This window comes from Hemibagrus wyckioides, linkage group LG03, assembly GCF_019097595.1.
Source record: "Hemibagrus wyckioides isolate EC202008001 linkage group LG03, SWU_Hwy_1.0, whole genome shotgun sequence".
NCBI lineage: Eukaryota > Metazoa > Chordata > Actinopteri > Siluriformes > Bagridae > Hemibagrus > Hemibagrus wyckioides.
This window is the reverse complement of record NC_080712.1, coordinates 12,402,692-12,415,773: the sequence shown is the minus strand read 5'-3', so window position 1 is coordinate 12,415,773 and position 13,082 is coordinate 12,402,692. Positions and strand designations below refer to the sequence as shown.

The window sequence follows — 13,082 nt, the reverse complement described above, 5'->3', positions numbered from 1 at the left end:
ATCAGTGCTTCACTGAGTGCTTTTGCCTGTGGTAGGGTTTAGATACAGCTGTGGTGATGGAGGATGGGAACTATCTTTTCGTGTGTGTTTGTTTTCATGCTGCTCAGTGGAGTGAGCAGAGTCTATTTAGCGTGGTGCGTGTGGGGGGTGAACGGCGGGGCTAACGGGCCTTGTGGAATTTTTTGTGATCAGCACTCTGCTATTTGGCTAGTGAGGGCTTGACCCCAGGGTGCAGGTGAGAATTGTTCTTGTCCGTTTCCCCCCTACGTTTGTGGTTCTAGGAGGAAACAACCCCTGTGCCTTAGCTCAATTAGATGAAGATAGATATGTATTTGTAAACCATATGCACACAGACCTAAAAGTTTGAATTTGCATGTAAATTAGAACGTCTTTTAGGAGCTTAGAAGCTTAGTCTAATTCGCCGTGCCTGTGAGGCAATTAAATGCCGGGGTTGTTTTTTTTTTTTTTTGTATTTGTTTTGAACCCTGTAGAAATCTTTCCCAACAACGGCAGTTGTCATTGTTTTCCTCTTTCATGATGCAATTAGTAAGGCTTATTTGCCAGGAGTACCTCCCGATGAAAATTGTATGGTGTTCGACACGTGATGAGTGTGTGCGCTTCCAACTCCTAGTGCCTCTCGCACCTGTGGCTCTGCATCAGGTGTCTTTCTCCCCCTCACTTCTGTGTGCAATATCTCTGTGACGGTCTCTACCTAAGTGTGGTGCCATAGAAAACAGTGACTCATGCTGCTTTCACACTTGCCGTTTTTCCCCCCTGAATGCACTGGTCGATGTGCCCTTTGTGCGGATATGAAAAAAGAGGTTCATGCGCTGTACATGCAGTGTGTAACCATGACGACACTGTGACTTCTCCTGCCTTTCAAGTGTACCTCAATCTGTTCAAGCTTTTTTTCTATCTAGAATCATTAACCACAGAAGTTTACGTTTCTTAACGTTATTCGGACTGTGGCCCAGAGGAGGATTTCACCCTGATGTGCACTGAAGTCAACTCTACACAGTGTACCAAGGAGGACAGAACCAAATTCTTATACTGATGCACCATCCTTCAAGTTTGTTTTTGTCTGCCCGAGTTGCTCAGGTGATGACGTAAGGAATAATACATGTATCTTGTAACAGTGTAACAGCACGGTCTGCATCCTTATTCCACATCTATTTCACAACAATTACAACATTTATTCTAATTATAAACCTTTGAATAGCATGACATGCTTTTATTTATAAATTAAGCAATGATTCCATTAAAGTCTCTCTCTCTCTCTCTCTCTCTCTCTCTCTCTCCTCTTAAAGCATAGTCATTTTACAGAGAAACCATAAACCACAATCTCCTTCGTCCAGAAGGTTTTTCGAGCTTGGAAACAGTGAGCCCTTGCACCCTGGGACTCCTTTCTTCCTTCTAAATAAGTGTCTCCAAAAATAAAAAAAATAAAAATAAAGCCCCCACATCAACCATATTTAAAACTGGTTATTATTAGTTTTAGTTTATATGGAGCGTTTCGCCATACAAGTTCCTGTGTATGAGCTGTTTCAATATAAACAATATCATATTCGACGGAAGCACATTAATATTAACCTATTGTTCATGTTACAGCTGAAGCTTCTGTACAAAAAAAATATGCACACTTTCCAATGAGTCAGATTTGAGCATTCATCTGCACTGTGGTGTAAAAGCTCTTAATGTCACTCTGCACTATTCGGAAAACGTTTTTGAAACACTTGCCTTCTTTGGAGGGGGGGGGGGGGGCGTTGGCAGCTTGCAGCCACTTCCTATGAGATCAAATAGAAAACATGAGATTGATACCCTTTGCCAGAATAATAACTTGATGAATTGTTCTTTTTGTATCTAATAAATGCTAGATGCAGGCGGCATGATGCTAAATAAAAGGTAGGCTTGCTAATTGTAGACCGTCGCCACTTAACTAATTGCACAGACCAAACTTACAATTAATTTCAGCTTCCCCACGGTTGTCCAAGCAAACCCTGGTATGTGGGTGGTGTTTTTCCTGTTTTGTTTTTTTTTGCCCCGTCCTGTTGCGGTCAGGTCACATTTGTAGAATACTAAGGATGTTTTTTGTTCCTGCATCACACGAGCTTTTAAAGACATGCTTATCTTTGTCTGTCAAGTATCATTTACCATCTCAGGCAGCATAATGCCTTGAAAGCTTGAAAAAGTGTGTATGTGCAGTCATTTTCAGTTAAATACACCCTTACATGAATATTTACAGAAGGGCCTTCCGTATGTTTCCTGTGCTGCCAGTGTGTGATGTACAGATTCTCCGTCATGGCGAACTTCCTGGAGATCTACTTATAGTAAAGGTTTTTATCTGAATTCTTTAAATATTCCCTAAATATATAAATGGAAGTACAGATATAGATGCTATGTTTCAACTTATTATGCAGTCTATTATGTAACATGATGTATTTATGATGCTACTATCTCCTGGTTGGTAACGAGCCACATTACACACTGCTTAAACTGCTGGAGTCTGTGGTAATAAAGATTTATCTGGTCAGAGGTCAGGTTTTGTTCTCTCAAAGCTGCAGAATAGTGCTGAATCTAGAGCAGCTATGTTCAGAGCTGGTAACTGGAGCATGTGCAATGCGAGACGACATGTGTCCCGTGAGTTTTGTTGGTCTGGACTGGAGGTGAGAGGTGCTGTGAGTAATGTATAAGTGATGTGTGCTTGGTGCACAAGGCCATTTATAGAGGTCCACAGCTGAGCCGAGTCTCCCTGTGCTCTGGGACCTAAATCTGTTGTACGTGATGCATTAATTCGAAAGCGCCGTGTGTGTGTACACCTGTGTTTGTGTGTCTATCTCCCTGACTTTGGTCATTAGTAGCACTGTATTTCTGAGGAATTGAGTGTCACACACTGCTGAGGGGAAACTTTCCATTTCCTCAGTGTTGCTCTAATAAATTTTCCTGCTGATGTTCATTTCCTTCATTTCCACGTGCGAGACATCAGGGACTTTCCATGAGGGTGGTTGTGTGTAGCTGCTGGAGGCAGGCAATCAGAAGGAAATGAAGGGAGCCTGATAGTTTATTGATTACAGGAAGTATAGGGTTTTGACTTGCATTGTGCAAAGGGAGTGAACATCGCATAACGGAAGCAACATCTGACTCAGCTCGGGGAACAAAAGGCTACCTGATTGGCTTTGTAGTCGAATCCGAGTATGAAGTGATGTGTAAGAGTGAAATCAATTATCTTGCCGTTACTCCAGAGTACAGAGTGTAACTTTGGTCTCTGCATCAGGCACATAAACTCTCCGTCTAATTGCTGTCATGTCTTATTTAGACTGTGTGTGGGGGTCTCACGTTATCCTCCAGGAAAATGACTTCTTGAGTTATCTATTGCTTTGACTTCAAATATATGGTATTTACTTCTATGTCTTCTAAGTTTGATCATTTTTTCCTTCTCTTTTTCCACAGACTAACTGGATAAGACATTTGGAGTCGGGTGAGGGGTGAGATGGTTTTTTTTTTCTTTCTCCCCCCCTTCAACCTGTCATATCAGATCATGCGCACAAGTGCGCACACACACACACACACCCTCATCCTTTGTTGTTGTTTTTCCCCTCTCCTTCTTTCCCCTCCATCTAATTTCCGCTCTTCTTCATGCGCACAGCAACACTAGAAGTATCTGTTTACCAGGAGCTGCAGCTTAATAAGCAGAAGATATGCATGGCCTACTGATCATTTCCTGCTCTGGTTCATATCGAAAATAAATCAGGATTAGCCTGCCACTGGCCGGATACTATATTATCATTAGAGGAGGAGTAGTGTTGAAATTAAAAGCTCTTTAATTGAGATTAAAGTTCAGGTCTAACCAAAGAGACCAGATTTTTGTGAATCAACAGCTGTGCAAACTCGAACATTACGAGGAAATAGGTTCACTTTAAATCTCACAGGATACCCAGCGCATACAACTACTGAAACTTTAAATCCAGATGAATGTCATCATTATCATGTATGACGAACTCTAATTGTGGTGATAAGAGAGGCCTGAGCCTTGGATCTGAATGGATTTTTTTTCTCTCATCATTAAGTCATGTGTTTGTGCCCTTATAGTGCTGAGAAGTGGTCAGTGAGGTGAGCTTTTCTCAGGCTAATAATAGTCCAGGTTCTAGTTTCAGGATGCTCTCTACACTGGGCTGGGCCATGCAGTTGATAAATTAGGTTTTCTAGAAGCCTCCTCCCCTGTCTCTTACTCCAATGCACAGTCAGGTAACAGCAATATTACTCTGGACCTGTGCGTGGACATGTCCAGAATAATGCCACAGGATTCTTTATGTTCTGATGTTATGGATCTTTTCATATAAATTCTGTCTTTAACAAGGTGACTTGGGCCCAGAGGTCTTTCTGCATTTGTTTATCTGTGAGAAAACTGATCCTTTAAGTGCTGGTGCTGATTTACATTGGAGGGATTGCTGGCATTGGTCATGTCACAGACAAATAGGTGGCTGTAAACTTCACTGATGGACATATGCCTGACCTCTGATGACTAACTGTGCTTAGCCCAACTCTTACCCCTTCTGCAGCATGAGTTTTGCTGGAGACATTTCCCAGATTACCAACAGGATTGCGGTGTGCATCTCTCAAGGCATTGGGTTACTGCTCAGCCCCTGTCCTGTGCATAAACAAAAACATGGTAGCAGACCAAGCTGGCCAATAGAATGCCCTCGTTCACCCATTTCTAAGGTCAGAGTTTTCCTCTCCTACCTGTAATGCTATCTTTGTAGAGGGAGGGTGGCAGCTCACGGAGGTTATGGTGAGCTATTTTGGGAGTCATGAGAAAGCTCTCTTGACCCACTGAGCATACATTGGTGGGCGTCAGGAGGGGCCCTAATGGAAAATTCACGTGGCTGCATGGAAGAATCTAGAATCAGGTGATCAGAAGTAGCTCTTGCGGCCTTTGCGTTGACTGTGTTTTTTTTAGTGTCTCGTTTAAGTATGCACTTAAGTGGCTAAGTCCACCCACACGAAACATACACATTCTGGTCCTGTTCATTATTGTTAAAGCTGAAAGCTTTTTTTATTATTTTTTTTATGTAAATCCCAGGTGATGCACACAGTCTTCACTTTACACTATACACCTTATAATTTTATGCATCATGCTCGTATAATGAGTGACTAGGACTTGATCGTAGCAATTTAAGGATATGGATAGTGATTTGCAAGACCTTAACAGTATGTTTCTGCTTTCTTTCTGTCTAATTCTCTTTCTCTCTCTCCCTCTCTCTCTCTCGTTCCAACAGGATTACATATTCCTAGCATGGCCAGGCTGGATTTCTGCAGGGGGTGCTGTTCGCCGTCCTGCCCCTGTGGTGGTCATCCTCAGAGAAGCCATTGCTGAGAGCTGCAAACGGCGTCGGACGCACTTCTCGGTTACCAGTAATAAAGAAGGCTGTGTCGCATAGAATCGCACAGGTTTGTGAAAGCGTAAAGGCATGAGGGAAAGAGGAGAGAGACAGCTGATCCTTTGAGGAGAGGATCGTCGTTACAAGCAAGATCAAGAAACTCAATCGTCTAAAGTCAAGCTGTGAAGGAAGCCAGTGCACTGTGTTGGATAAAGACTGTACCATTTGTAGTCTAAAGCAACCTGTTTGCGAAGCAGACACATTGAGTTGAGGCGGCCAGAGACTGAGTTTACAGCAGGAGGCTAGTCATGGGCTATGGGGGCCATGGTGACTTAACGTAAATGGCTCCTCTTTGCTCAAAGTGTGTACCAGTGTGTGCTGCTCAACCCTTTTCTTTCTTTCTCTTTTCCCCCCTCTATCCCTTCTTCTTTTGGCTGCGAAGGTCTGCTCACCCCAATTGCTCGCTGGCTCCTGCACTCCCTCTGTGGCGATGGGGCTGTGGAAGCTCCTGCGGGGCATCAGGCAGCTGGAGCTCCACCGCCTCATCCTGGTGCTCATTGTCTTTTGCCTGCTGTCTATGGCACTCCTGGCTTACTATGTCAGCAACAGCCCCAAGATAAAGGAGGCACCTCCAATGCCCTTCAGTGACTGTGGTGAAGTGGGCGCTGCAGGGGATGGCCTGCAGCGGGTGCCACTGTTCCTGCCCCCGTCTAATGGCCGTCAGCGGACTGTCAAAACCGTAGACAACTCTCGCACAGAACCTGTTGTTCTAGTATTTGTAGAGAGCATCTACTCCCAGCTGGGACAGGAGATCGTGGCCATCCTGGAGTCCAGTCGCTTCCGTTACCACACAGAGATTGCCCCTAGCAAGGGCGACATGCCCACATTGATGGAACGTGACCGGGGCCGCTATGCTCTAGTCATCTACGAGAATGTCCTTAAATACGTCAACTTGGACGCATGGAACCGAGACCTTCTTGATAAGTATTGTTCAGAGTTTGGTGTGGGTATTATCGGCTTCTTTAAAGCCAACGAGAACTCGCTGCTTAGCGCTCAACTTAAGGGCTTTCCTCTTTTCCTGCACTCTAACTTGGGCCTGCGGGATTACAGAATCAACCCTGTGGCCCCGCTGCTCTATGTCACCAAGCCCAACGAAGTGGAACAAGGTCCGCTGCCAGGTGACGACTGGACTGTTTTCCAATCTAACCACAGTACCTACGAACCTGTTCTGCTAGCCAGCACCAAGTCATCAGAGGCCCTATCTCACCTCGGCCCCCATCGAGTCCTACATGCCACCGTAGTGCAGGACCTGGGCCTTCATGATGGAATTCAGAGAGTTTTGTTTGGCAACAACCTCTCATTTTGGCTGCACAAGTTGATTTTTGTAGATGCTATCGCTTATCTAACTGGAAAGAGACTATGCCTGTCTCTGGAGAGACACATACTAGTGGATGTGGACGACATCTTTGTGGGGAAGGAAGGAACGCGCATGAAGGTGTCCGACGTGAAGGTCAGTGTCTATATTTTCTTTTCAGCTTATTGAGACACCATGAAACTAGAGCATTGTCAGAAAATGCAGCTGAGTTGTTCATACTGACAGTTTTCTACCTTCAGAGCAATATATGCCACATTGCCCATTGCTCATTTCTTGGTAATGGGTTTAAATATTTACATGCATTACATGGCTTTTAACATCAAATGTTACTTGCATATAAATGCACAGACTCATTTTAGAGCCTCTAATTCATTAAAGACCATTTCGTCTGGCCCAGTATTCCCCATTATACAACAGTTAGTTCTGGTCCATGAGGCATTCTGAGAGTGCTGATATTTAGTATAACAGCACTGGTTCATTTTGCCGTGTCTGTCACTCTGCTTGTCTGTGTTACTAATTTAATGTTTAAAGAACTGTTAAATAAAAACGATATAACACTGACAGCGGTGTACTGAATATATATCTGAATAGTGAGACTCATGACAATCAGTGCTCATGTTATTGCCATATTGCTTAAATCTACATCAGTGGTAGAAGAGCAGGCCAAGCTGCTGATGTCTCTAAGCAGCGAGGTGTGACTGGATGAGACGGGCCACACAGCAAACATTTGCAGTGATTACACTTGTTAAAGCATGCCCTAGGGACAATACACTAATTTGGGTAAGGTCCTTATTAACCTACTATTTATTGCCTTCTCTGCCTGATTACAGATAACTTAGTATATTTGTGTCCTTCTGCACCTGTAGTAATTCCCTAGCCCTTGTAGTAAGAAAAGGAAGTGGTATTTTAACCGTTTACAAAAATATAAGCCATAACGCTATTCAAAATAAATCCTTGAGGGAGCTGTTAGCTCTTAACAGCGTAACATGGAGAAGCACTTGAACTTGCCTGCTTTTGTCTTTTATGCTAAGAGAGACATCGCCTGAAGGTTCTCCTCTCAGACAGGTCATTACACCTTCATGCCTTTTAATGAGAAATAATAGGATAATTAATTAGGCATTTGCATTGACAACAAGGATGGAGAAGGAAGAAGTTGTTGCTTCAGCAAAAAGGGCTGGCTGCCAGCATGCGCGTACGCTTATATCCCTACTGACTGGGATGAGAGCTTTCTCGAGTCAATCAACCAGTTAATTATCCCAATGTCAATTAAGTTTGATTAAGTTGGCAGCACCGTGTTTCATACGCAAGGGATGTTGCAAAGTTCCTAAGTTATTACGCTGGCTATAGGGTGCTAATTGATGTCGAGTCTGTCCAATTTTATAAAGCTCAAACTGCTTAAAAATGTTAGATCAATACAGTTGGTGGTCAGAGCGGTTATATATCTGGCTGAGAAAGATAACAGACTGGATTCATTTTCACACTTTCTCACAAATTTAGGAATGTTAGGTGGAATTTTGCCAATGGAGTTGTCCCCAGTGTGAAAAATTTCAGCATCTGCATGAAATATTGTTTCTACCAATTATCTGGCATTCTGGACATTCTTCTTGCTTAAAACTTGAGTAACACAGTGGTCTACAGAATAGAGGCTGTATAACTGAAATCATTTCACTGACTGTTAATGTAGCATCCTCATATATATAGAACGATGTACTGTAGGTAAAACCATGAGGCCTTTTAGTTAGTCTAAACCTGATTATTTTGGTTTACTGTTTTATTATGTGCAGCGTGATCAGCGTGATCTCTGAACAAACTAGACTTTAACAGTGCTGGGGGGAAAAAAGCAAACAAGTGTTTGCCAAGTGCATGTGGAAATATGATCTGAGCACCGAGAACATGGTGCTTACGTATTTATACATACAAAATATTACTCTTGAGCAAACGCATGTGGGATTCATGTCTAGCAGTTGGGTTGATTCAGGGTTAAATGAGTTTCCCACTGAAGCTGAACTTTGCCTGGGTTGAACCAAACTGAGACCAGACAAACCGGATTTTATGAAAGAATACTAATGCCATATACCTTTTGTACACTCTAATACCTGACAGTGTAGTGTGTAGATTAACATTAATGAACCTTTTGTAACCGCAGTGTGACTACAGTGTTTGGTGCAGGGTTAAAAGCGTGAAGTTCTGTTTTGTTGCTTGATTCTCTGGTGTGGGCATGTGGCTGTTTCTTTGTGTATTTCCGTGGGAGTGAATGATGACAGTGAGATTAAGTGTACTGTAAGTTGGAATCTAGCAAGTACCTCTGCTTACCACTTAATCTTACGGCAGGTCTGAGGCTGTTTGACAGGAGGACTAGGCCGCATAATATATTATTATATTAAATGAACACTATATTAACTATATTATATGAACTATACATCCTGCTGTATAGTTAAACATATATGGGTGTGTGAGGGAGAGAGAGAGAGAGAGAGAGAGAGAGGTTATTTATGCTCTTGCTCTAGAGAATAATTACTATGCATTAAAGAGGTGAAAGGGATTAAAGAAAACAATGTTACACCTGTTGTTGGGTTTCATGCTCCATTTCATTAAACTTTGCTGAAGGGAAAAGAGCAACGTGTGCCCTGCCACCTGCTCTGCGCTGAAGGAGTGGGCTGTAATCAGTGCTTGAGCAGTGGAGCAGCATTGCATCCACAAACAAGCCTGTCTAATGGAGGCCTAATCGTGTCTGTTCTCACTGTGTGCTGTTTCAGCAGTGACTCTTAAGTACTAAAGCTTATTTCCACCCACTCGCACACATTTCACACCACACATGGCCCACATGCTGGCTTTTGAGGTCAAACTTTCTTTCCTAAACCAACCTACTTAATTCATTGTATTGTTTTACAGTAGTGTTTTCTGTCGTCTGGACAGGATGGTGCTTAAAAAAAAAAAAAAAAAAAAGCGCTTTGTGTAAAGTGCACTTGAACTGATGAACTCTGCTGTGGACTCGGGGAGAAACTGCCAAGTTAAAGCTGCAGCCTCTCGCAAGACAAAACTTCTTGGCATTTCAGCTACAGTTTAGCCTGGAAGAAAGCAAGTTACTGCTATAATTGATTTTATAGGCCTACATGTTAATCAGAAAAATTTTCTCATGTCCTTTTCCCAAGTACTATTCCTTTTGGGTATCACGCTTGCATGGTGCAGCACTGAATTATGTCCAGCAGAGCGTCAAATACAATTAAAATGTACTATTTCTAGGACATTTTACAGTTTGTGGTCATCTTGGCCAGCTACCCAAGTCTGAATCCCAAATCCAAAATACATTTGTGGGGAAAATGGTAAAGGGGTTTCAGCCTTATTCTAAGTTGTCTGCTTTTAGCAGTGAGGTGTCCAGACAGCTAGGTAACAGGAGCCTCATGCCTTTCTTAAGTGGACAGTTACTCAAAGAATGTTAATGCGGTTAATAGTAAATGATGGAACGGAATGCAGCAGGGGATTAGTGCTTATGCATATGAATGCCTATCATGTCCTGCGTGCTTCCATAATTATTTGTTACATTATCATTTTTATTTTGAGAACCCCGCTCGTACCCGTAGGCATGCACAGTAGTGGCAAAAGCGATCACTATAATTACTGATAGCATGTTGTTGTTGTTGTTTTTTTTATAGTTTAAAACCAAAATTAATGCCCGATATCATTTTAAGTCACAATAAATCTTCAAGCCTGTACGTCTTCGAATACGTCAATCTTTAATTCTGAAGCCGAAGCGACGACGCAAAAACATGAATGTTAAATCAAGTTCCTGAGACGATTAAAAATAACCTCTAATAACCGCCAATTAGCTCATTTAGCCGCCATCAATCTCTTGTATTTAATTAATTGAGCATGGCAAAATTATGGCCATTGTTAAAATACAATTCATTAAGCAGTCCTAGTAGATGCTGTCAGGTCTGATGTCAAGCTTTAGAAGGAGATCCACCAGACTTTGCTCGTTTCTTCAACACACAAAGACCCTTACATGGTTTGCGCCTGTGACCGTCGAGACAGATGCCATTGCTTCTTTTACACCTTTTTTTTTTCCTTCTTAACCCCACCCAACTGCTGCTTCTACTTTCTCCTCCCTCTGCCTACCCAGTAAGAGTTGTTGTATACATACAGATCGGCAAAGGCACTTAATCATGTTTAAAATACGCTTCATGCTGCTTTTGATGCTTTAGTCATTTGAAAGATCGCAGCCCATTTAATAACTTAAGTTTGCGGTTTCCGATTCATTACGCCGTTCAATTAAATGTTTTCCGAGCCCTAAATTCTTAATGACCTGCCGCACAAGTTTGCAAACTTTATTAAAAGTGTAGGCGTCTGTGTCAATGTCAAATGTACTATTTTAAAACAAATATATTCAGTGAAGTAATGGCTGTCTCTCTCTCAACCCCACCCAGTGCTCGCTGATTTTGCTTAGAGCTACGATTGCCACACAAATTGGAGGATTATACAGACACACTGAGCAAACACTTGAGGCAGAGCAAACAGACATGCTCAAGGACACTGTGGCTCTTAAATCATTGTGCAACAAAGGCTCTTATCCTGTCATGCAGCCACGTCTCTCACTCTCGGCATGGCCTGATTTGTGATTCCATCGCAGCTATCTCTGTGCGCGTGTGAGATTTGTGTTGGGGCTCGTAGGTATCTCTCCCTGCTGTATCATCTGTGCCAGCTTAATGCTGTTCTTATCCTTTCTCTGTCACTTTTCACATCTGAGAACCTTGAAGGCAAGATTTTTTTGTTTTTAAGTCTCACGGTGCAGCTGCTTTTGCACTGCAGTTGTGGTTTGCGGAGTATTTCGCTGCTTCAGGGCATCGTTAGATTGATGCGAAACACTCACTTTTTTTGACCAGCTGCCTGTGAACAGAACAGAAATGTGAATGCAAATCCATATTACATGGCTGTAGTAGATATTTAGTATTGAAATGCTCAATATAGCTGCCGCTGCCTCAGCTCCACATTGCCATCTATTGGTCACATCTATTAATCATTTAAAAGGATGCACTTTTTATCAGCTATCTTCCGGAGAGAGAGAGACTGGATTGTTTGCCAAGGTTCCTGAGCCAATAATATTATGCATCTGTAATCATTTTTTTGTTGTTGTTTGATTGTCATTGTAATATTCCCTCATTAGCTGGTAGAGTATTCAGTAGCTGCCACAAGGTTTTCTCCCCCACCAGAATAAAACACCCTTTTGTTTTCTTTAAAGCGCTAAAATCTTTTGACTGTAAAACAATGTTGAAGGAAAAACCCAGCACCAACCTGTTAGAACTATTTTATTTATTACATCTTAATCTCAAGCTATGTTAATGCTTTTAATTTGCTCACTAGCTCATCATACATTTAGAATAAATTTAACCGCTACCCTTGTTGGTAGATATTTCACTTTCTTCCTTGGTAACTTGCATAAAATATGGCTTTAGCATATCAGACTTTGTTTTTTATTAGTGCAGGAAATAAAAATAACTATAAATGATGACTATGTACAGTCTTATAGATATACAGCTATTTCTTTTGTGTTTGAGCGTGATAACTGTACAGTTTCTAGGCAACAAAAGCATAAGACTGGACAAGCACATGTGTTCAGCTAATGAATTTATAGTTTGCTGATTGTAATTTCACATTTCCATTGCGTTAACCCATGAAGGAATTACAGTGATGGCCTTCTGAAACATGAAATAGCTACAACGCCCTCCAGTTCTTCATACACCGTTTCAGTACTGCCAATGTGCTTTTCTATTTTTAGGCTCTCCTGAACACGCAAACCAAACTACGAACACTAGTCCCAAACTTCACCTTCAACCTCGGCTTCTCTGGAAAGTTCTACCATGCAGGTAATCTTTAAAGACAGCGAGATTTCGATTTTTCAAACGATATTTCTCCAGTTTCAACTCTTATGTGTGTGTGTTTTTGTCCAGGGACTGAAGAGGAGGATGAGGGTGATGACATGTTGCTTCAGCACAAGGAGGAGTTCTGGTGGTTTCCTCACATGTGGAGTCACATGCAGCCGCACCTCTTTCACAACGTCAGCGTGTTGTCTGAGCAGATGAGGCTTAACAAACTCTTTGCACAGGTCAGTCATAAGACAGCAGCTGAACCCTTATATTCTGTGAGACGGATTGGAAATAAAGGCCAGAGAGAATGAATACGGCTTCGCTGTCACGGTTGCACCAACACAAATATCAGTATTTTATGCTTCATTATAAACTTGAATGGGAGTTGAAGTCGTGTGGTCTGACCAGTGTGTACGACTGGCAAGTGTTTTAATGCCCTAATGCATAGATTCAAATGAATTTTTTTTTGAA

The 13,082-nt window shown here is 42.2% G+C and overlaps 1 protein-coding gene across 13 annotated transcripts in view; it reads left to right on the top strand.

Annotated features, from left to right (window-relative positions):
* The window catches only part of ndst2a (N-deacetylase/N-sulfotransferase (heparan glucosaminyl) 2a), a 114,300-nt gene that overhangs the window by 91,286 nt on the left and 9,932 nt on the right, over window positions 1–13,082 (top strand). For 8 of the 13 annotated variants that reach the window (XM_058382442.1, XM_058382369.1, XM_058382425.1 and 5 more), the window contains 4 exons: window positions 3,448–3,482; window positions 5,274–6,885; window positions 12,524–12,611; window positions 12,696–12,850. In XM_058382442.1, the coding sequence (XP_058238425.1) occupies window positions 5,866–6,885; window positions 12,524–12,611; window positions 12,696–12,850 (1,263 nt within the window). In that variant the 5' untranslated portion in view covers window positions 3,448–3,482; window positions 5,274–5,865. Of the gene's footprint in view, window positions 1–920; window positions 1,099–2,242; window positions 2,334–3,447; window positions 3,483–5,273; window positions 6,886–12,523; window positions 12,612–12,695; window positions 12,851–13,082 lie in introns of all 13 variants that reach the window. The other 5 variants (XM_058382434.1, XM_058382389.1, XM_058382359.1 and 2 more) reach the window with 2 other exon arrangements.